The sequence below is a fragment of the Mus caroli genome, chromosome 14 (genome assembly GCF_900094665.2).
Source record: "Mus caroli chromosome 14, CAROLI_EIJ_v1.1, whole genome shotgun sequence".
NCBI classification, from domain to species: Eukaryota; Metazoa; Chordata; class Mammalia; order Rodentia; family Muridae; genus Mus; species Mus caroli.
In genome coordinates, this window is record NC_034583.1 from 65,922,126 (window position 1) to 65,945,985 (window position 23,860).

General features: G+C 45.3%; 1 protein-coding gene across 1 annotated transcript in view; it reads left to right on the forward strand.

The window, feature by feature from the left end:
- The window catches only part of Rubcnl (rubicon like autophagy enhancer), a 36,270-nt gene extending 13,805 nt beyond the window's left edge, over positions 1-22,465 (forward strand). The window contains exons 2-14 of the mRNA XM_021182250.2: positions 2,063-2,671; positions 5,698-5,780; positions 6,283-6,484; positions 8,584-8,685; positions 9,121-9,181; positions 11,081-11,213; positions 12,591-12,736; positions 14,675-14,739; positions 17,811-18,049; positions 18,612-18,673; positions 19,924-20,077; positions 20,469-20,559; positions 22,291-22,465. Coding sequence (XP_021037909.1) covers positions 2,095-2,671; positions 5,698-5,780; positions 6,283-6,484; positions 8,584-8,685; positions 9,121-9,181; positions 11,081-11,213; positions 12,591-12,736; positions 14,675-14,739; positions 17,811-18,049; positions 18,612-18,673; positions 19,924-20,077; positions 20,469-20,559; positions 22,291-22,400 — 2,025 coding nt within the window. The 5' untranslated portion in view covers positions 2,063-2,094 and the 3' untranslated portion in view covers positions 22,401-22,465. The remainder of the gene's footprint in view (positions 1-2,062; positions 2,672-5,697; positions 5,781-6,282; positions 6,485-8,583; positions 8,686-9,120; positions 9,182-11,080; positions 11,214-12,590; positions 12,737-14,674; positions 14,740-17,810; positions 18,050-18,611; positions 18,674-19,923; positions 20,078-20,468; positions 20,560-22,290) is intronic.
- The last annotated feature ends 1,395 nt before the right edge of the window (positions 22,466-23,860 follow it).

A 23,860-nucleotide genomic window follows, 5' to 3' on the forward strand; every position in this document is an offset into this window, starting at 1 on the left:
GGCTCTGAAAATCCCTAGAGAGAAAGTCTGTGTTTGCTTGTTGATCTATGGTCACTTCTCTGTACAGAAGGCTTACAAGTAAGGCTGACCTGTCTTAACTTCAAACTTGTATCTGAAAATAAAATGTATAGAAAACACCATGAGTTGGTCATGGTGCACACACCTGTCCTCCCAGTCCCTAGGGAGGCTGAGGAAGAAGTATCAAAAGTTCAGCATCAATCTAGGTGCTCACTTAGTGAGACCCTGTTCAAAATGCAAGAATGCAACAAACGGATGGGTAATGTTACCGTTTGGAACTGTTCATGTTTCATGTACTCCACCCATGTAATCATCGCCACCCCACATCATAAACAAACATGACGTACAGAGAATTAAGGGAGCAAAGCATGGCTTACTTACATAGCTATTCTCCGGGGAATAATGGACTCATTTTGAAATTTGGACTCAAATTTGCCTGGGATTGTGGATGACTAAGGGTAGGAGAGAAACTTGCTTTCTACTGTGAAGTTAAATGTATCCAAGAGGAAGAAGACAGTGGCTTAGAAGAATGTGCTGGCTCTAAATTTGTAGACTAAAGATGGAGATCTAGGGAAGAGCATAGGTCACCCATGGCTCCTAGATCTTAGGCTCAAGTGATTTAGACATATTCTTCCTGGGATGGGGAAAGTAGGAGAAGGGCAGATTTGGGTGTGTGTGTCAGGATCTGATTTAGGCATATTAAACTGAGAGTCTCTGGGAAATGTCAAGTAGGGAATCTGATAGACTTACCTGGAGTCTGGAGTTGTGGGGAAGTCAGGTAGAAAAGTGCATGTTGGGGTCAGCTCCCCACAAAGCAATGATGTTCAGAGCTCTAGAGTCAACTCTCATAGTCACAGGTACATGGCATGATACTCTTGCCTGTCAACCGGATTGGACAGAACAAACCCCTGGGTGTGTCTGTGACACAGTCTTCTGAGAGGATTAGATCTTGAGGGTTTTCACCTAATCCATGGATTCACCTTCAGATGGATCTAAAGTTTGAGTCGACTATGGGAAGCCAGGGCTGGATGGGAGAAGCAGGGGACTGGAGGTTTGCCTGTGAAGGGCGTGTCTTACCCAGGCTCTTGTCTCTGACTTTGCCACACACCGCCACAGCCATGAGGTACTGGGTCACTCCACCCAGTAACACAAATCACGTGACCAAGGACTGACCGTGCTGAAGCGAGGAACCAAGTAAAACCTTAAGTAGCTTTTCTCTCAGGTATTTTGGTCACGGAAGGCTAACCCCACGTGCTGTGGCACTCTTCATCTGGGATAAACTTGCTCAGATGGAGTTCGTCTGTGTGAAGGCTGACTTGGAGAGGCTCTCTCTCCCTTTGCTCTCAAAGATGGACAGTAAAAAGGCATGTTTGCTGGGCCTGGAGAGATTGTGACAAAGGGCTTCTCGCTGTGCAGATCAGCATTTCAGCCATCATCCCATTCACTACAGCTGAAACCAGTCAGAATCATTTAAAAGATGGAGTCCCAGCATCATTTAAGAAATATTAGCAGCTAATGCTAAGTTCTTAGAGGTGTCGGGAATGTTTGAGTTAATGTGAGTGGCTTGCCACAAAGGTTTTAGTGGCTGTCTCCTTTCATTCTGATGCTTGCTGACTTTCCTGTAATAAACTCCCAATAAGGGGATGTAAACCTGTCTCTTATTTTTACGTGGCACACCCATTTTTGATTTGACAGATAATCTTATAATACTTTTGATATATTACCATTTGCATTCTGAGGTTGGTCTTTGTGGCCTTTTCAATTAAGTTCACACTTAATTGAAAACTGTTTCTTACTCTTGCATCAAACTCTTCTAGGCTCACTGCTAGTGCTTTGTTTTGTTTTGTTTCTGGTCTGATTTAGTAGTCATTTATCTATTTTTGCTTGCACATACAAGGAGAAGTTAATATGGGGCATAAAGAAATGATGTGGTTTTTGTTGTTGTTGTTGTTTTGTTTTGTTTTGTTTTCTTCTTGACAATAATTTTTAACCAAAACCATGACTGGACTCTTTATTTACCTGGAATGATTCTTGCTCACTACAGATAAACTCTTCAGATCTCCAGCTGGCTATGTGATGAATTCAAGAATCGCGCCCAGTGGTACAACGGCCATTGGAGAGCTGTGTTTTGAGCACGTTCACTCCATACCTGGAAAAATGGTGTCCCAGTCCATAGGCTGGGGAGACTCTCCTGTGGACCTCTGTGAAGGGAGCAACCATGCCTTCCAGGACACTGACCAACCTGCTTGCCAATTGGATGTGAGGCTCCTAAGACACAAAGCTTCCTGGATCAACCCGCTGTGTGTGCAGCAGCCACTTCAAGAATTATGCCCCCAAAGACCAACCGTGCAGAGCAGTGAGAACCACGTGGTGCTGGACACTCCCTCTCCCTTGCGCCTTTCGATATTGTCCTACAGGGACTCCCTGACTGAGATGCCACTGTCTGAGAATACTGCTGATGTCATCTGCAGCAACTCTGCTCATTGCTCCGGGGGAAAGGAGGGTGACTTCTTCTTGGCTACAGAAGAGCAAGAGGTTCATCCTCAGCAGGAATCTCTGCTCAAAAACCCCAAGATTGTGGCCACTTCCCTATCCCCTAAGGAGGGCAGTGCCCTTTCTGAGTCTCCTCATTTGACAGCTTCTACAGATGACGGTAACCCTAATGACTTCCTCTATTCTCCATCTCTGTGTTTGTCTGGGCTGGCTTGAAAATTTGCCTATTGTCTTTGCCATGAGAAACAAAGTTCATGGCCTTCTACCTTGACCAGAAAGCAATGCGTGAGCTCATTTAATAGTAGCACTATCCCAGACTCTGTGAGAGTCACAATAGGTAGATCAGCTATCATCTTCTTTCACTGAGAAGAGGAAGGTCATCATTTTAGCTTAGCATGGTTAATAATTAGTTCCAGGAGCCATCTTTGGGATCATTATTAGTTTGTCTGCAGGTAGAAACATTAGGAGCATCCAACCTACTGTAGATGGGAATGGTATTACAGATTCAAAAGGAACTTGCTGTATAGTAGTGCTCAGGCGGGTGGACATGCCTCCTCTCTTCTAATTCGAGCACAGACAGCTGAGGAAATAGCAAATTTGAAAGCAGTCACCACAATACTCCCCAAAGGCCAAAGCCTCTTGGTGTGAAAACAAGGGTGCCCCTTGATGTGAAGTAATGCATATATTCTTAAAACAGCAAAGCTGTCCACTCAGAGTAACGGGCAAGAGTCAGGTAGCTGTCTTTATTTTCTTTTAAAGGATTCTTATGTTATATTCATGCTATGAGTTTCGAGCCCTGCTTCAAGTAGTTTGGAAAATATTTTGTAGTTTTCAGGATGAAGAGCAGCTTGCAGATACAGAGGTTGCTGATGGAGAGGTGAGGTTGCTGCTAGATTGGCACCTGGGAGCAGCCTTTCTCCACGTAAACAAACCATCGTGATAACAAGCTATAATAAGCCACCGATCGGTAATGACCTCTGAGCCCGAACCCACTTGTCATAGCCTTGTGCAACAAGTAGTTCTTTAGCTTAGTGTTTTTTGCCTCTTTGTCTTTCTCCTAGAAAAGCAATGGTGCAAAATGAGCCCCCAAGCCAAGTCAAGGACTGTGGCCCCTTTTGTCTGAAGGCAGCGTTTCCCCACAATCCTTCTTGATACCTTTAAAAGCTGTCCAGTGTTTTTTTGAGGTGTTCTTCTGTTTGCTTTTGAGCCAGGCTCTCACTCTGTGTAGCAGACTGGTCTTAGACTGCCAGAAAGACTGGTCTTAGACAGAAGGAAGTCCTCACTTCACGTCCTGAGTGACAAGATCATAGGAGTGAGCCATCATACCTGACAAGACTCTCGAGAGTCATTCTATGGAATTACGAAACAAAAGTCCAGAGTTACAGGTTCTCTCTTCCTTTATGTAGAGCAGCATAAGGGGGGAGGCAAATATTGGTCACTAAGGCACGGGATTTCCTATGACATATCTCTAATGGCAGCTGTGGGACCTTCTTGTGTGGATGGAAGCATTTCCTGAGACCGTAGGAACAATCTCCTGGGTTCTACTGCTTGAACAGAATCTACATGTTTACAAAATACCTTCTCTCTCTCTCTCTCTCTCTCTCTCTCTCTCTCTCTCTCTCTCTCTCTCTCTCTCTCTCCTTATGGAATAACAGGTAATAATCCCAACTCAAGGCAGGAGAGATTTCGTGACCAAGCCCTAACAGGTCTGGGCACCCTCTCTTGCTTTTTCCTCTGCACTCAGGTCTTTACGTGTAACTTAGGGGACAAAATTCTGCCAGCTTCCTGTTTTTGTTGAAGAAGACAAACCAGCAATTTAGTTTCATCACCCCTTCTAGTTACAGTGGCAGGATGCTTGGCAGAGATGGTGAACGATTCCCACATCCAAGCCTCTGAAATATTTACCTCAGTGAAGAGGTCTCTCTAGTCTTCCATTTCTGACCGACTTTGTTCAACAGGAAGTATTGGGGTGACACTTCCTGCATTTGTCTGGCATCTGAGAACCCACAGTTCCCCAGACATTGGCAGCATCTCTTAATTTATCAGGTTAGGACAGCATAGCTCTTTTGACTGTCCGGAAATCTCACTTCCGTCCCAGGCTGCAGTTAGCAGTTATGTGATAGGAACAACTTGCTTTAGTGTTGCCTGTTGCCAGTAAGGAGTGGGTGAGGGTGTAAGATTGAATGACACAGCACAGTGGTCCGAGCTTGACTGAAGCCCTGTTTGCTGTCAGATGACATTGTGTGTGCAACAGGAAGTTTGGGGCAGGTTGCCACCAGCTAAGGAAGTGCTGGGGAAGTGATCCTGTAGTCATTTTTGTAAAGAATTGTTTGTTTATTTATTTCATGTATATGAGTACACTGTAGCTCTCGTCAGATGCACCAGAAGAGGGCATCAGATCCCATGACAGATGGTTGTGAGCTACCACATGGTTGCTGGGAACTGAACTCAGGATCTCTGGAAGAGCAGTCAGTGCTCTTAACCACTGAGCCATCTCTCCAGAGTTTATTTAGGGCACGGGGAAGGGAGTTGGGGGTGAGGGCCAGGGTAGTAGAGACAGAGAAAGGCAGAGAGAGAGAGGGAGAGAGAGAGAGAAGAGAGGCTGGCCATGAACAATGAACATGGAGAGATGGGTGGGGAATGGGGAGAATAGGGACAGAGAGGGAAGAGAAGGGAGTAAGAAGAACAAGAACAAGAGGAGAGAAGAGAGGAGGAGGAGGCAAGCCACCCTTTTTATAGTGAGTTAGGTAGCCTGGCTATTGCCAGGTGACTGTGGGGCGGGGAAACCCAACAATTTTCCCCATATTTGTTCTTTGTGTGTGTGTTTTTCTTTTGTTTTATGGGAGTTCACCTGTGCGCATGTGTATGTGGAGGCCAGAAGTCAAAGTCATGTGTCTTCCTCTGCACGTCTCTCCGTTCTCCACCCCTCCCCCTAACCCCCCCGCCATGCCTCCACACACACACTTTTGGAGACAGAGGCTCTCACTGAATCTGCAGCTCACTAATTTTCTAACCCAGCAGGCTACGAAGCCCCAGGGTTCCTCCTGTCTCCACCGCTACAGTACTGGGTTAACCAGTGCCTGATGCAATAGGAGCTTGAACTCAGGTCCTCAGTGTTGCCTAGCAAGCACTTTATTAACGGAGCCATCTCCTTTCTCCATGTTTAATGGCTCGCTGTGTTGGCAGGTGATGCTCGGAGCAGCAGCAGAAGCCATGCTTGGAATTTCTTCCCACTAGAGATGTTCATGCTGCCCGCTGACGTAGAAAAGGTGAGCGCCTCTTGGCCACTGAGGGCCTGAGTCTGTCAGTAGTGGTGCGCGATGTGACCATGGAAACCACCCTGACGCAGTACAGCCTAAGAGGTTCTTTTCAATATTTGATGGAGGCCGCCAGGAGCGCTAAACTGAAGTCTTCAGACACGGTGTGCTCAGTTGTGCATGACTAAGGAGCTAAGTCAGGTTCTGGGCTCTATCCACCGACGGTGTTCTATCATAAGACATGCAACTTGATGGTTGGGATGGGGCTCAGTAATGGAGCACTTACTGTGCATATATGATGTTGTGTTTAATCTCCAGTCCTGAGAAATAAATTAATTCAGTTTGGTATATCTGTGTCTCTGGATGTATTTTTCATCATCTAGTTAGATCAAGTTATTTTTATCCTTATTTGTAGTCACTTAAGTGGCTTTTCTTCAATTTTGAAATCTTATCCATACTCCGAAGAAAAGTTGATTATGTTCCTATTTGAATTGACCTTTTTGCCCCCCTGCAGGAAAATCTCCATTTTTATGCTGCAGACATGATTATCTCAGTAATAGAGAATATGAAATGCAACCTCCCGAATCAACAGCAGCCAGAGAGATGGGGCACAGAAGACGCCAACAGGTTACGTGGGACTGGAGCGGAAGTGACCTTTTATACCCATACAAAGCAGGAGCCAGGCTCCTCGGCTTCTTCACACACTGGCTGTGAAGGTAAGTTGGGCAGATGCTTGAATGCTGAGTGCTGTGATCTCAGCTCAAGCTGTGTCCTCTGTCCGTTCCTGAAAGAGGGACGTTTTCCCCATCCTTTGAAGATGTATTCAACCCACGGTCCACTGGCCACATGCATCCTAGGATCGTCATGAATGTGACTCAGTTCAGAATGAGAAACTAACTTAGAACATTATGAGGTGTGTGTGTGTGTGTGTGTGTTATTTTCAGTGACTCAATTTGGAGGGTCTTTGGTATGTACTAGTGATAACTAACGTCACTTTGCAGGTGAAAAGGCTGAGCACATGGGAGCGATCTCCCGCAAGGCTGCCATTTTGCCTTGTGATGGCTGCGCATGCTCCGTCCTGGGCCAGTGTTGCAGTTCCGGCTTTGCTCTTCCTTGGATTTTATTCTTCCTTTTTGAGGTTGCTGCTGTCTTCCATCTTGCTTCATTTTCCATTACAGAGCGTTTTCCCACGTCTCCTTCCACATTGCTTTCCTTGCCCACGGCGTCCATCTTCATTCCTTTAGCAAATAATGGACCTACCTGTTCTTGGTGATGGTTGGGTCTTGGTGATGGTAAGATACTTTGCCAAGAGCAGAAGCCCTGGAGCTGGGGCCAAGGAAGTGAGAGAGATAACGCCATGCAGAGGTGAGGGTCCAGGCCAGTCACTAAGAAGGGCAGCTGGGAGCCCAGGGAGTTCCTTCTGGAGGAAAGGCCACCAAAGCAGGCAAGGAATGTTAGCTTTCTTAAAGCAATTCCTGTATTCAGCTCCAACACCCAGGTTCACTTTCTGGCAGATTTTGTCTCCATCAGTTGCTTCCTCTAGGCTGATACTTACCCTCCTCCTCTGAGAAACCTGGGTTTCTAGCCCTGAGCCTCTCTTCCAAGTGTCTTTCTATGTGGCTGGCACCCTTCAAACTTGCCCACCTGCTGGGTTCCCAGATCCTCTGACTTAACACTCACTATTCCCATGTGGTTTAAAGACACTCTATTTCTACATTGCTGGTAAACTCAGGTCTCCAGCTTCCGGGTGGGCGGGGCTAGCCTCTAACTTAACATATCTTCACTATTCATCATTCTTCACAACCCCATGGTGTGTGTGTGTGTGTGTGTGTGCGTGTACAGCTTGACTTTCTTTCCCTTTTGTCTGTACAGATTCTATCGACAAATAAGGCTACATTCACGTTCTAGGTGGACATGAACTTTGGAGGGACATGACTTAACCCCATAGAACCATGTGCTCTGTACTATGTATCTGGGAAGGTTGGCTTTTTCTTTTCTCTTCTTAGCCTTCTTTAATTTTATTTTAAACTTTGTATTATAATGGGAAAATATCAAACAAATCGCATCAGCCTATTTGACTAAATTATAGTGAATGAGAGACCATAAACTAGTTTCCTTCAGCTGTTAGTCCTTGAAGCTGCACCTTTAGCCCCCTCCCCAATAACTGTCAGTTGGGAGCTATGCCATTCCCTCCCCTTCCTCCTCTTCTTTCTCTTTCTTCTCTCTACCTTCCTCTTCTTCATTGTCTTCCTCCTCCTCCTCTTCTGCAGACTGGTCTGAACATACCGTTTTGCTTATTGTGGGATTCATGCATATGTGTTTAAACAGGTGTGTGCTTGTTCATGTATGAACGAGGGTACAAATGTGTGGGCATGTGAGCATGTGTGTGTTCCTGTGTGCATCCATGTGTTCCTGTGTGTGTGTGTGTGTGAGAGAGAGAGGGGGGGAGGGGAAGGAGGAGGGAGAGGAGAGAGAGAGAGAGAGAGAGAGAGAGAGAGAGAGAGAGAGAGAGAGAGAGAGAGAGAATATTTTGGTTGTCAAGAACTGCCCCGTTTTTTATTTTGTTTTTTGGAATGAACTCTCTCACTTGGCTTGGAACTCTGGCTAGAATAGGCTGACTCAAGTGAGCTCCCAAGAGCTCTTCCTGTGTTGGGATTATTACAAGCACAAACTACCAGGATCAGCTATTTCTGTCGGATCTGGGAATTGAACTCAGGTCCTCACACTTGCACAGCAGATGCTCTACTGCCTGACCCATTTCTCCAGCCCCAGCCTTGCTTCTTGATCATGAAATCTGTCTCCCTTCTCTCTTCAGGTTGTGCTGCACTCCAGGTCAGCCCAGTGGCTGAGACCCTTTCTTACTGCCCTGTGGCAGGAGAGGCCTGCAAACATGACTTGAACAAATTGGTCATGTTAGGTGAGACCCAGAACCTCCTCACACCCATCTCCTCACCACACCACACACACACACCAGCAGATACCACAGCCAAGGCTATGTCAGGGACTTTTGAGGAAACCTCTTCCAGGAAGAGGTTATGTCCCTGCTACTCAAAGGAAAAGCTGTTTTCCTTGTCTCTGATGTCTGCTAATTGTTCATCTCACCTGTGAAGCTGAACAAAAACGCAGACATACATTAGTTCTGCTGTGGTTTCGATGTGCTATTTTTGATGAGGTCTATATAAACTCTCATCTCCGGTGGTTACCTGGAGTCTCATACTGTTGTTTGTAGGTATCCAGCCATTGCTGGTTCCCTGAATGCTGCAGGGACTTTGTATATCTTTGAATTCTTATAAAATTAACTGGGTGAGGCGTGCTAAAACACCCTATCACCCTTTCTTTCCTTTTTCCACAGAACTTGGGAAATATAATGACATCACGAAAGGCTGCAGATGCTTCTATAACTCTTCAAAGAGGTATGTGCCTTCTTGTGTTTAGACCCCTGGACTCCTAGGGCTTTCTATGAAGCCACTGTGCCATTGACAGCACGTATTGTGCCATGTAGCCACAGATGGGGATCCTTGATGGCCAGTGTTCACAGTCAGCTTGACAGAATCCAGAATCCAGAAGAGTTGGGCCCCTCTGCCTGCCTGTATTATCTTGACTATGTTAACTGATGGGGAAAGACCCATCTTTATTGTGGATGAGACGATCCTCTGGGTGGGGAAACCTGGACCAGATGAGTGGAGAAAGAGCTGAGCACCAGCATGCTGTATCCATTGCTCTCTTCTGACTGCTGTGTAATGCAACCAGCTACTGCAAACTCCTGGTGCCTAGGCGTCTCCACCATGATGGGCTATCCCTTGAAGAGTGAGCTGAAGCAAATCCTTTCTGGTGTTACTAGAAGACACCATCTCACAGAAAACCTCCTGACCCTCTGGTTCTAACAATCTTTCAGCCCCATCTTCTGCAATGATCCCCAAATCTAACACATAGGAGCGTGTGGTAGATGAATCTGTCCGTTGAGTCTGGGAGCCACAACTCTGCATTCTGATTGGTTATGGTTTTCTGTGGTGGTCTCTGTCTGCTGCAAAGAGAAATGTCTTTGAGGGGTGAAAATGTTTATAGATTGTTTCTAGGAAGTGTGCTGGTTTAATAACTATAATATCAAAACATGTAAAGGTTAGAAAAAAGTAAAATAAATCCTTTCTCCCTTAGGTTATTTTTTTTTGAGGTTTATTTATTTTTATTTTTTATGTGCATGGGTATTTTGCCCCCTAAACTACTTTTATGACAGACAGCATCAGGAGAAGAAACTGACTCACCAGGAAGTCAGTCAGTCACCTCTATAATAGCACTTTTCTTTACTATGATAAAGTACCTGAGACAACTAACTTACTGAGAGAAAAAGTTTATTTTTCTCTCCGTTTCAGAGGTTCAAAGACATGATATATGATCATTGGTGGTGAAGGCAGCGTGCCTTGGAATGCATGGCAGGATGGAGGATAAGAGGGGATGTTTTCACTACCCTTTGGAGTTACTGTCTCCAGTGACCTACAGACCTCCTGCTAAGCTCTACCTCCCAAGTTTCCATCGTCTCTCTGAGAGCCAATCCCTTAATACCTGGATCTTTGGAGGACACTGCCTATATTCAAGACAGAGCACCCCCATAATCAGTGTGTGTTAACAGTGCATGAAAGGCTAGTGTATGGAGGTTAGGCAGGCTTTACAAATGTATTTATGCATTTATTTAAAATTTAGATTGATTTTGAGTGTTTCACCTGTGTATGTATGTGTACCATATGCACCCCAGGTGCCCATGGGGGTCAGAAGAAGAACTCCGATCCCCCAGAACTGGAATCATGGATGATTGTAACCTACCATGTAGATGTCGGAACCAAACCCTGGTCTTCTGCAAGAGCAATGAGTGCTCTTAACTGCTGAGCCAACTCTCCAGCCCCTGCACATTTATTTTTGAACCCTGTTTTATATACAAGGGAACTAAGGCTTATGAAATGATGTCACAATGCACTCCCCCAACTCCTTTTGACAGTCCTGCTATGCAGCTTTAGCTCTCTTGGAACTTGCTAGATAGACTAGGCTGGTCTTGAACTCACAGAGATCCCCTGCCTCTGCCATCCCAGTGCTCAGATTAAAGGATGGGCCATCCTTGCAATTTGACTAAGTTTCTGAAGAAGGATTTGAACTCTGCTTTTCTGACTTTGAATGCAGTACTGTTTTCACCTTACCCCAGGTCTCAGTACTCTTGATAAATGAGAAACTCTGTCTGCTGATCACGGGTCGACCCTATTACATCAGATGCTAAGCTTTGCAACGCATGCATAGTTGTCCAGCTTCTGTTTCTCATGTTTCAGTGCAACCTGCGAGTCAAACCTCAGTCCTGCTGGGTGCTTAGCCAGAGAGTTGTTCCGAAGGTTCTGTAAGTACTGGATGCTGTCAGAAGTCAGTTGCCAGCTGCCAGGCTCGCCGACCACAGCTAGCTCAGGAGTAAGTACGGAAGTCGCTTGAGATGGAATGAAATGTTCTTGATGTCTCACTGGCCTGCTCCATTCAAATATTTATCTTCCCCTGTCTGGCTTATAGGTGTTTAGGAGGTCTCAAAATGGATATGAGCAGTCATTCAGCATCAGGGGATGTCCTTAACAATTCACACCATGTTATTGTTTTGAGGAAAGGTCTCGCTGTGTAGTGCAGGCTGGTCTCTAACTTACAGAATCCTCTTGCTCTGGCCTGCCTAGTGTTGGGATTGCAGGCTTGCTAAAAGTGCCGTACTCCCAAGTATCCTGAGGTGACATCTCATTTTTCCCTCTTATTACTACTTACTATGTTAATGTACTGGGCCCAGATCTTATCAGGGCAAGTCAATGGTAAAGCAGATATCATACCTAGCTGACAGATATGAAAGCATACAAGACTTTGCTTGCAGGATATGCTGTTCTTCAAGAAAACTAAACCCTGGTGGTAGCAAATGCTAAGAGTTGATAAAGTAAATCACACCGGAAGGGCCAGGGTGGGCAGGCATCTAATTCTATCAGAGGAAAGCTAACTCTCCAGCTTAGCCCCCGAGTCAGGTGTTAGTTAGCCAGGCAGTTCTAGGGCAGAAACAGTCTGTGAGGAACTGTTCTTAGCAAGAGCTATTGGAACACAGATGGTGGAGGTCTGGAACCCAGATGAACAGGGAAATAAATTTAGCTGTGGTTGGACAAAGTGTGTGTATGTTGGGGAGGGGGTCAGAATTCATGGGAACAGGCTTGAATGATAGTAGTCAAACTGTGGAGGTTTTCAGGATGCTGACTGGAAGAGTTTGGATGTTCAATGACAATAGGAAAATGTAAGATTTCACTGTAAGTTGTTGAGTTTTGTAAGCCGGGGTTCTACAGCAAGACAAGCAAATCTCTGATAGGCTGCTCCTTTAGGCAGCGGATGCTGCCTCTTTCATGGAGTGTCTCTGGTCAAAGAGCCCTTCCCATTACATGGGAAGTCTGGAAAGAAATGAGCTAAAACTATTTAAATAAAGGCAGGCTCAGGCACAGTAGTTAAAGGGTGCTACTGTTCTTTCAGAGTGTAGAGTTCTCAGCACCTACATCAGACAGTTCACAGCTGCATGTAACTCCAGCTCTAGGGGATCTGACACCCTCTTCTCAGACACCTCTTCATGTACACAGTCATTCAAAAATAAAAATAAAAATAAGGAGTAGGCTCAGTGGGAAGTAGGGGACCTGTGCCAAGACACAGTTCAGCTGAAAACAGTTTCAGGTTCTGGTGGTAAATTTGAATGGGAAACACACTTAGGAGTCCTTTTTAATTCAACCTCTAGATTGTGCCTTCTGAGGTTAGCCCTGAATCCTCTCATGTGTCCTGCAGGTTGGGGATGAAGAATATGCTGAGGAAGACTTTGACTCCAGTGTGGATGCTGCTCAGGAAGTCATGCTTAAGTCTAGGGTCCCAGGTACTGAAGACTGGGTGCTCCCTCAATGCCAAATCATACTCACTGTTCACCCACCAATCAAGTAAGTAAGGGGTGCTGCCTGGAATCCCAGGTTCCACTTGGGATATGCTGTGATGGGTCCCGCCTGGTTCCTATGGAAACAGATGAAGAGAAAACAATGTGCTGAGGGACCAAGGCAAATGTATTTCTGGCTTAGTTTTCTTTGCACTCTGTTGTGGGCTTTGGTGGGGGGACAGCAAAGTACTCAAGTTAAAAATGTAACTCTGTGTCTTAGGGTTTGTATTCCTGCACAAACATCACGACCAAGAAGCAAGTTGGGGAGGATAGGGTTTATTCAGCTTACACCTCCACATTGCTCTTCATCATGAAAGGAAGTAAGGACAGAAACTTACACAGGGCAGGAACTTGGAGGCAGGAGTTGGTGCAGAGGCCATGGACGGGTGGTGCTTACTGGCTTGCTTCCCCTGCCTTGCTCAGCTTACTCTCTTCTAGAACCCAGGACTACCAGCCCAGAGATGGCACCACCCACCATGGGTTGGGCCCTCTCCGCTTGATCAGTAATTGAGAAAATGCCTTACAGCTGGATCTCATGGAGGCATTTCCTCAAGGGAGGTTCCTTTCTCTGTGAAAGCTCCAACTTGTGTCAAGTTGACACACAAAACCAGCCAGTACACTCTGCCTCCTCAGTTATGAGCACTGGTAGATTAAAAAGGCCTAAGAGGATTTTTAAGTGGATAATACTGAAACAGAAATCAAATGCAATAATTTAAAAACGATGAGACCACTCTAATTCTATTTTCCAAACCAGTTAGTGTGCAGTAAAAATAAATGTGATGCATAATAGTTCCAGGACAGCCAGAGCTATACAGAGAAACCCTGTCTCGAAAAGCCAAAAAAAAAAAAAAAAAAAGTTTTAAAAGAAGAATTTACTTTCAAGGAGATTAACTGTCATTGAGAAATGTAACAGGATGCAAATATAATCTTTATTCTATGAAGCCACAGAAGCTCGGAGACAGCTAAAATTCCGTAAGAGAGAACTAAACTTCTACCGTGTGTGTGTATGGGGCCATACTTATAGCGTGTGCATAATAGTTTAATGGCAATTTGTTCTGAGGATGTGTAATGGATTACAAGTAAAGATTATAGGCAAATTGGTTTAACTATCTGCAGTCTTTCTATTCTCTTGGTCTCTCGTGCAAACTTGAGGGTTATGAAGCCGTGCTCCCCGTGCTCCCCGTGCTCCCTGTGCTCCACGGAGGTCTCTTACTTATCTTTATGGAGTGTCTTTGCTCTCTGGCTTAGCTGATGCCAGGAAGGATGTTGTGACTGCTTGGGCAGAATTTGTCTTCTATAGACACTGAGCCATGCTATTCTCATCGTATAGGACATCTTTTCCCTCCTTTCCCAGAATCCTCTGTAAGATATGGGCAGAGATCTAACATGTTTTTTTTTTTTAACCTTGGCAATTTTTGTTGACCTTGAAATAAAAAATGCAAATTTACCACTTTACCCATAACTCTAGGTCCCCGTTGAAATCAGGACACAGCTGTTTCCAGAGCACTCCTCTTCAAGAGGACTTGATAACTTTGTCACATCGCCTTACTCTAATGTATTTACTGCATCTATTCACGTGTGTCCTTTCCAAGCATGTCAGACTGTTGTCTCCTCGGCTGTCTTGTGTACACAAGACCTCGGCTGGTTTCTGTGCCAGGCAGTGGGAAGCCCCAAGGATTCTATAATAGAAGAGTTATATGTGATACTGACTTCTAATTTGGGTACAATTGAGATGTTTAAAAAATCCTAGCTTTAGAAGGCCAACAGATTCCAACCAGAAGACCATATTGGATAAGTATAAACTTTTCTTAAAATGAAAAGATGACAAAATTAAAGCCCCTAAGCTGAGAGACGGACCACGTTGTCCACTGCTTTTCCATCAGCGAAAAAACACTGTACTGACCAGCTCTGAAAACGTGTAACAGTTGCCATTTTCTGTCCTCAGGAGGGACATAGCAGTGGTGGCCCAGAACTTCTTCTGTGCTGGATGTGGGACTCCAATACAGCCCAGTAAGTACAGGTCCTGTGCTGTTTGCTTGTTCCATGATAACAGAGTGAGGATCTGCAGGGCTGGACTGTGTGTTGCTTTAGAGTGAGACTGACTTCTTGGTATGAGCATGTTGTGAAGGAGTCATGGAGGTGGCCCTGTCTTTTGCTAGGAGGAGACTGTGACCTACAAAGCTGCATGAGTAGCCAGGAGCAAGGAGGGCCAGCATCTTGGCTGCTCCTCAGTTGGGCGCTCAGACAACCCAACCGTACCTGACTTAGGGGGTTGAAACTATTGTTTCCTCCTCCCAGAATGAAACCCCCACCCCCGACGTCCTTCCCCACGACTCTTGGTTTTCTTCATATCTTTATGCTCTTTTTCTACCCACTCCACTCCCCCTCCCCTTTTCCTGGGATCTTCTGTGGTTGCCTTGTGGATCGTGTGGTCTCAGACAGTCGCGTGTGTGCTTCATGGGATCTTCCTCTGTAATGCTTACATTTATCTGTATTTTTTACATTTACATTACATTTATCTGTATCATAATCAGCATTTATCTGTCTCCATCACCAAACCATAAACTTTAGGAAGGCAGAAGCCTTGTTGCTTTTGTTCATTGTTCATCTCCAGCCTCTACAGCTATGCTTGCTTATAAGACGGTGCTCTAGGCATACCTGCAGAGTAAACAAATGGCTCCTGGCAAGACTCCTCTGAGAACTGAGGACATGGTAACTCATTTATGGGATGGCCAAGGTCCTGCAAACTAGTCTTCCCCAAGACACACCATGCAAGACTTTCAGCACAACCTGGGGATTGCTTGTTCTGACTTTCAGCACAACCTGGGAATTGCTTGTTCTCCAGAGAAGATGTCTGTTTCAAGACATTAAAACTGAAAGCAGAACCAGCCAGGGCTCCCTCTATCTCACTACACGTTAGTGACAATCATAGTGTGTCCTCTTTAAATGACTCATTTTCCCAGCTAGCCTAGCAAGAGGTGGGTCTGTTAGTTGATCTGTAACATCCTAATGCCATACCAAATGCCAAATGCATGAGTCAGAAACCACATAGACACGAGACTCCATCAATCCGTTTAAGTACCTTCCTGAGTTCATTCTTTCCTGCCAGAACGGCAGGGCATCTTGCAGGTCCTGCCCCCATGGAATCTGCTTCCGTTTTTGTCTGTCCTCATGGTCTTAGGAAGAGGGATGGGCATGATTTATTCTGTACTCATGATAGCACAGTGGGCATTTGATGAAGTTTGGTGAATGAGTGAGTGGATCCTGAGATGGTAGAGACTTTGAGGCTGGGAAAGGTGAGTTATATCAGTGTCTTACTTAAGGTTTTACTGCGGTGAACAGACACCATGACCAAGGCAAGTCTTATAAGCACAACATTTAATTGGGGCTGGCTTACAGGTTCAGAGGTTCAGTCCATTATCATCAAGGCAGGAAGCATGGCAGCATCCAGGCAGGCATGGTGCAGGAGGAGCTGAGAATTCTACATCTTCATCTGAAGGCTGCTAGTGGAAGACTCACTTCCAGGCAGCTAGGATGAGGGTCTTAAAGCCCACACCCACAGTGATGCACCTAACTCAAACAGGGCCAGCCATATCTTCTAATAATGCTGCTCCCTGGGCTGAGCATATACAAACCATCACAAATGGCATGCTCAGTATTATACTTTTTGTTCCTTTAGTCTGTTGGTCATTTGATTGTTTAGAATACCTCTACACGCAGGATAATCCATTAAGCAGAGACACCTTCTCCTTCATCACCTGAAGGAGTGGGATATGCTGGCTACACTAGATTCAAACTGAGCTCGCCTGCTCTCTGCCTGTGTGTCCAGCTCTCTGCCTGTTTGTCCCCACTATGATGCTTGACCTCGCTGACCTGTTTTCCTCAATGAAAGAGGGAAATATAAGTTCCTAAGTCATGGAATTAGAAGCTTAGAATAACATACATTAACCATTCACCAGCTTGGGAAACAGACTAAGTGCCCAGTGAAGACTTATTCCTGTCTACTCTTCAAGGCATTAATTGGAAAATGGTCATCTGTATCTACAGTGTGCCAGGGAGTGGAGTTGCCACCTTCCCACACAGGTCCTTCAGGTCCTGTCAGGCACTAATGCTGAGGGATGGTTGCACAGGAGATTTTAGCTGGGTTGTTTTCCTTCGTAGACCAGATAATACACAGTATTACCACCTTCATCCCTACATCTTTTGTCCATCAGAATATTTTATTAGAGGAACCTCAGAAGCACCATGTGTTAATTTCCCCATGCTACAGAGATGTGTATCATTAGCTCTTTGGGGGTCTAGGGTCTAGGTCTCTCTCTCTCCCAGGTATTGTTTCCTTTCTCTCTTTGGTGTATATGTGTACGTATACACACATATACATACACATATATGTATATACATATACACACATGTATGTGTGTATGTATGTATGCATGTATGCATGCATGCATGTGTGTATGTATGTATGTGTGTATGTGTGTATGTATGTATGTATGTGTATATGTGTATATGTATGTATGCATGTATGTATGTGTGTATTTATGTATGTATGCATGTATGTGTGTATGTATGCATGTATGTGTGTATGTATGTATGCATGTGTGTGTATGTATGTATGTATAACCTCTTTTGTAAGCTACATCCTGACACTGTGCATGCACTGCTTTAGAATATGCTCTTCATATGTGGGCCATTTCCTGCACCCAGCTGTGTGCTGCATTTTATTAGCCTGAGATTCTGAGCTGTTGCTGGAGTTCCTGTGAGTAGCAGGTAGCATCTTCACAGCCAGCTAGATTCCCATGGAATGGTCTTGGCTGCACTGCAGTTTGTGGTGCCCATCTTTGATGTCCAAGAGCATTAGGGAGGATTCTGTTTCTCTGGGATATGTCTTACTGGGGCAAAGCACAAATGGCCACAGGTAACATCCTCAAGCCAATGCCAGAACTGCGCTGCCTGGCAGTTGAATCTGGCTTGAGCATGGTGGACATACATCAGAGTCTGAACCTTGCATAGGAATGGGGAGGTGGCCTAGGGCAGATCTGAGCATCATGAATATGGTGTCACCCTCCTGCCCTCTGCAGAGTTTGTGAAGAGGCTCCGGTACTGTGAGTATCTCGGGAAGTACTTCTGTGCCAGCTGCCACTCATCCGCAGAGTCTTGTATCCCTGCGCGGATCCTGACGATGTGGGACTTCAGGAAGTACCAAGTCAGCGATTTCTCTAAATGGCTCTTGGACAGCATATGGCATCAACCTGTCTTCAAACTGTTAGGTGGCCATCACAGCCTCTATGCAAAAGCTAAGGAACTGGATAGGGTGAAGGTGAGCTGAGGCCTCCATGGAGGAAGTAGGTCCAGGAGGTTAGATGCCCCATGGTAGGAAATGCATGCCACTCTGGCTTCAGGCTGTCCCCAGACCCTTCACAAGGCAGATAGACTGAGGGGTGAATGATCCCAGGGCCTCTTGCCTGTGGAGGCTCTTCCCAAGGCCCAACTAAACCTGCGTCCATTCAGGACTCAAGTATCAAAGAATTCAGTTATGAGTCCTTGGTGAAGGGGCCGTTTTCTTGGAAGTTGTTTTGCTTGCCAACACAGTATTTCAAATAACATTTTAAAAAACATTTATTTATTTATTTATTTAATGTATATGAGTGCTCTATCTTCATGTAGACCTGCATACCAGAAGAGGGCATCTGATTACATTTATGGTAGTGAGCCACCCTGTGGTTGCTGGGAATTGAACTCAGGTCCTCTGGAAGAGCAGTCACTGCTCTTAACCTCTGACCAATCTCTCTCTAGCCCCTGTTTTGAATAATTTTAAGGTTTGCTGTGCTCACTATCAGTGGCCAGGCATCTTATTCCCAATGGTTGACTTCTTGCTTTAGGACCTCCAGGAGCAACTTTTTCATATCAAGAAGCTGTTGAAGACCTGCAGGTTTGCTGACAGGTATGATTTCCAGGGGGGGGGATGCTCTGTGCTCCTGCCTGGCATATTCTTCCTGATCTTGGTTCCTCCAGTATCTCTGGCTTCTTAGAACCTTTTATTCTTGACCCCCAACCCTGAAAGGAACAAAGGTGAGCTAATAAGAGGGATTGGACAAGATAAAAGTCTACCTCTGCCAGTGGCTACAGTATGGATACAATGTAAATATAGTAAATACAATAGATTGTGATGAACACGCACAACAAGGTTGTCTTCTCCCACCTACTACAAGCTCATGGACATGGAAAGTGGTTTTCTTCTACCACTATTCATCTGCAAAACCTCCATCTCTTGCAGGATGCAATCTCTAGCTATCCTCCTTTCCCTTTTCTTCCTGTATCCCGGCCCCTGACAACCTGCTTTCTCTCTCCATGGATTTGACCACTCTTAAGTACCTCATGGATGTAAATCATAGACTATGTGTCTTTTATCACTGGATTGTTTTACTTAATTTCCTAAGGTCTATCCACATTGCAGCATGTGTCAGGGCTCCTTCCTTCTGGCGGCTGAATAGTATCTGCTGTGTGTGCATATTGATTTTTTTTTATCTGCCCATTGATGGAAGAGGCTGCCTCTTCCACTTGTGAATGGTATTGCTGTGAGGATTCCCATGGCCTCACAGAGACAGGGTGCGGGTCACACTAAGTGAGAGGATGGCTTCCAGAAATGACGTCTCAAAGCTTACCCTAGGGATGTTCTTATGGGTAGACATTTACTTAAGATATAAGTTTAAGAATTAACAGAGAAATCTACCAGGTGTTCAGTAATGGGATAATAGCCAAATTTACATTGTATACATTATCAAATGCAAGTTTATAGATAGTTTTATATGTGTATTTGTGTGCATGGGTGTGCACTTCGTTTCTGTGCATGTAGAGGCCAGAGGTTGATGTTAATGTCTCTGAATCACTCTCCTCCTTATTTTATTTTTTTTGAGACACGGTCTCTCACTTGGCCTAGAGTTCACTCACCAACTGGCTAGCTCCAGTGAGCCCTGGGCACCCTCCTGTCTCTCCCCAGCCCTGGAACTGCAGGCATGCACTGCAATGCTCAACTTTTTGTGGGGATGCTGCAGATCTGGACTTGCATCCTCTTGCACCTCAAGCACTAACTGAGCCATCGCCCCAGCCCCAAGAGAGCTTTTTAACCCGGGGGTGGGAGGTGGGGGACGGGGGAAGCAAATATGACCTCAGGAACTGTCTCCTCTCTGGCAGTGTGCTGAAGGAGTTTGAGCAAGTTCCCAGCCACTTGACTGATGAATGCCACATCTTCTCCATGGACGACTTCCTCAGGACCAAGAAAGGACTGTTGGCACCGTTGCTTAAAGACATCCTGAGAGCTTCTCTTACCCACGTGGATAGCTGTGAGGTAAGGGTTCACCTGGGATAGGTTCCCTTCCTAGTGCCAGGATCCAGGGAGGGAAGTGTTTCTTCTCCTTGACTCTTGCTCACATTTAACTTTCTCGGCCCTGAGCATGGAGAGCATTGACTCACAGCCCCGAGTTAGCTAGCCAGAGATATCCCATCGGGACTCAAGTGGAACCCAGTAGCTTCTTGGTTTGAATGCCCATACCCTGTAAAACCCATTCTGTCCTGAAGCAGACCTTTTGAAGTGTGGTTTCTGTGGTTTTCTATTGTTCTGATCCATTCTTCTGAAGGCTAAAGTCATAGACATCGATAAGTAGATGCTTCCACAGTTCCCAGTTTCCCCAGCACAAGAAGCAGTGCCACCTTGTGACCATAGATACCTTCTTTTGCAGCTGTGCCAGGGGAAGGGCTTCATTTGTGAGTTTTGCCAGAGCACGACGGTCATCTTCCCATTTCAGACCACGACTTGTAGAAGATGTGCAGGTACTGAAATTACTTTAATAACATCAGCTTCATTATAATCACTTTACTTAATTGCAAAGTTCACTTAAGTTTAATAGCTTAATCATAATGCTAACTTAAACTGAATAACACCTCAGTGTCTCAGTTAGGGTTTTGTTGTAAGTAGACACTGTGACCACTGCAACTCTTATAAAGGACAGCATTTAATTGTGGCTAGCTTACAGGCTAGAGGTTGAGTCCATTGTCATTAAGGCTTGGTGGTGTGCAGGCAGACATGGTGTGGGAGAGGTAGCTAAGAGATCTATAATCAGATCTAAAGGCAACAGGAAAAGGGCGATCCTGGGCCTGGCTTGAGCATCTGAAACCTCCAAGCCCTCCCCAGTGATAGGCTTCTTCCAACAAGGCCACACTTCCTAAAAGTGCCACTCCCTATGGAGGGGCCATTTTCATTCAAACCAGCACAGTCTGTCACTTGAGTACAGTTAGGGCTTTAAAGGGCAGGGATGCAGGGTGTACTTGAAGGTAGATGCAGTGTGCAGTGTGGGACCCACAATGAGGAATATTTTGCAGGATGGGGATAAAGAATGAAATCTCTTGGGGTTTCAGGTAGAGTGGATGGTCCCAGTATGGCCTGTTGCCACCACTGGTTTTCAACTATGTTATGATCCCATCCAACACTGAAGGGTTGTTTCTATTTTTAAACCATAGTGGAGAGTGGACTTGCTGTTACGGAGACCATATGGTTACCAAAGTCCAAAACTTGTGCTAATGGCTCTTGTGTGTGTGTGTGTGTGTGTGTGTGTGTGTACATATGCCAGCATGCATGTGTGTGGAGGCCAGAGGTCTACCTTGGGTGTCATTTCTCTTGTCACAGTCCATGTTGATATTTGAGACAGAATCTCCCACTGGCCTAGAACTCACCAATTAGGCTAGACTGGCCCACAGTCATTGTGATCCCAGTCTCTGTCTCCTAACACTGAGTTACAGACACACACCATCATATGTGTGTGTCTTATATGGGTTCTAGGGGAATTGAACTCAGGTCCTTGTGTTCATGTGGCAAACACTTTACCAACTGAGCTCTCCCCTAGGGCCACTTATTTGCCTCTTTACAGCTGGGGCTGCAGAAAGAATCCTATGCTCTTTGGTTGTGTTGTATGGGAAGGATTCTAGTCTTGCAGGACAGGGTCTCCAGAATTGAACCAGGGAATTCCAGGTCAGAAGTAACCGAATACCAGGCAACAGACCTAGGAAGAGGGAAAAATTCCATGGTGGTGTGTCTATAAGAAGCCCCGAGCTATCTCACTGAGCTCTGGGCAGCAGTGTAGGTAGCATCTCAGCACTGTTCCAAGTCCACAGCAACCAGCCCCTAGATACAGGCTGGTGCCAAGGAAAGACCATGCCCCTGGATGAAACAGCTTTGCCCATTTAGACCCATTTCCAGAGAAGCAATGCCACCTTGCAAGAGCCATCAGCCACCAAGTTAAGATTAGGGGGACTGCCCCCCCCCCCCGGTGCTTGGGCTAATCTGGAAGGATTGCAGTATTGACCACCTCCACTGGGCTCCTGAGCTCATAGCCAAGAGCTGCTGAGTACCTGATAGTCCTGAGAGTTTTGGCATGGTTGGTTTCTTTCTGTAAAATTCTGGGTTCTGGATCAGGTTTCCTCTCTCTCCGGGATGGGAGTGAGTATCTATATGTATGTGAGAAATTAAGGAGTGCATTTGCTGACAACCCATCTCCTCATTTGCAGCGTGCAGGGCCTGCTTTCACAAACAGTGTTTCCAGTCCTCGAGATGCCCGCGCTGTGCCAGGATCACAGCCCGGAGACATTTGGAGAGCGTGCCCACTGCAGCGACATGATGGCCCAAAGTTGTTCCAAACCTCTCATGATGTTACCAAATTGTGTCTGCTCCTGGTAACATTCATTGTTTCAGATACTAAGTATTTTTGTAGTAAGAAAAAGAGGACCAAAATTGCCCTCTTGTATGCACTTAATGCTTTCAAGGAGTATGGAAGTTTTGTTATTAGGTATAGGGTTGTTGATAAGGGTTTGTTTACAAATGTTTGACATTGTTTTGCTGCTACTGGCTGTTTTTTTTTTTTTTTAAAGAAGTCTTTTGTCATTTAAGTTGCACTGGGATAGTTTTTATTTTTATTTTTTTAAGCTAAATACAGAACCTATTTTTTTTTTTAATGAACTGTAACTGACAAGGTGATGTGTTGTTTGTGAAATGGATTGGTGCCACAAGGGAGGGAAGTGGCACAAGAATTCTGTTTGGCCAAGCTTTTGTTAAAGACGACTATTGAATGTTGCTTTGTGACTGTGTCAGTTTTCTGTTTTATTCATTCCATGATTTGCGTAGAGTACATACATGACAATCTGCCCCGACGTTCCTTTCTAGATGATGTTTTCAGCCTCCCACCAATATTCCCAGTGAACTGTCATTTGGACCAGTTGCCTCTAGATGGCAATGTTTGGTGAGCACATGCTCAACCGGTGTGCCATCCCCCTCCCCCCGCCCCGCCCCCCAGCCCCCACTAGTTTTGTTAGTCCCTACTAAAACCAAGGGAGCCAGAGGAGACTCCATTCTAGTCCTTCATGATCTAGCTTTGTGGATATACATAAAACCCAGAACATAGAGACTCGGAAAGCTGAGCATGGTGGTGTACAACTGTAGTCCCTGCATTTAGGAAGCAGAGGCAGAGATTAAGACTTTCTATATGAACATAGAACATCACATGCAACCTGTGCTTTTTTTTTTTTAATCTTAAAAAGAGTGGAATTTTTAAAAAAGATTTATTTATTATTACATCTAAGTACACTGTAGCTGTCTTCAGACGCACCCAGAAGAGGGTGTCAGATCTCATTACGGATAGTTGTGAGCCATCATGCAGTTGCTCGGAAATTGAACTCAGGATCTTCAGAAGAGCAGTCAGTGCTCTTAACTGCTGAGCCATCTCTCCAGTCCCAAGAATGGAATTTTAAAAACAAGTAAATTTGGATAAAATATATTTTTTCTTTTGTTTGGCTTTTGTTTTGTGGGACAGGGTCTTCTTATGAAGCCCTGGCTGACCGTGAACTTGTCTCCCGTCTCTATGTCCTGAGTGTTAGGACTAGAGGTGTATGTCACTATTCCTAGCAAGAAAGTGCTCTTAATAGTATGCTCTCAGTTACCACTTTAACATTGAGGCATCCCTTAAGATGCAAAGGGATGCCTTTTCTCACAACGGTGATAAAATGCCCATCAGAGCTGATTTGAGGGAGGAAAACCTGACTGTAATCTAACAGTTCCAGCTCTGCTGGAACACGGAAGGAATGG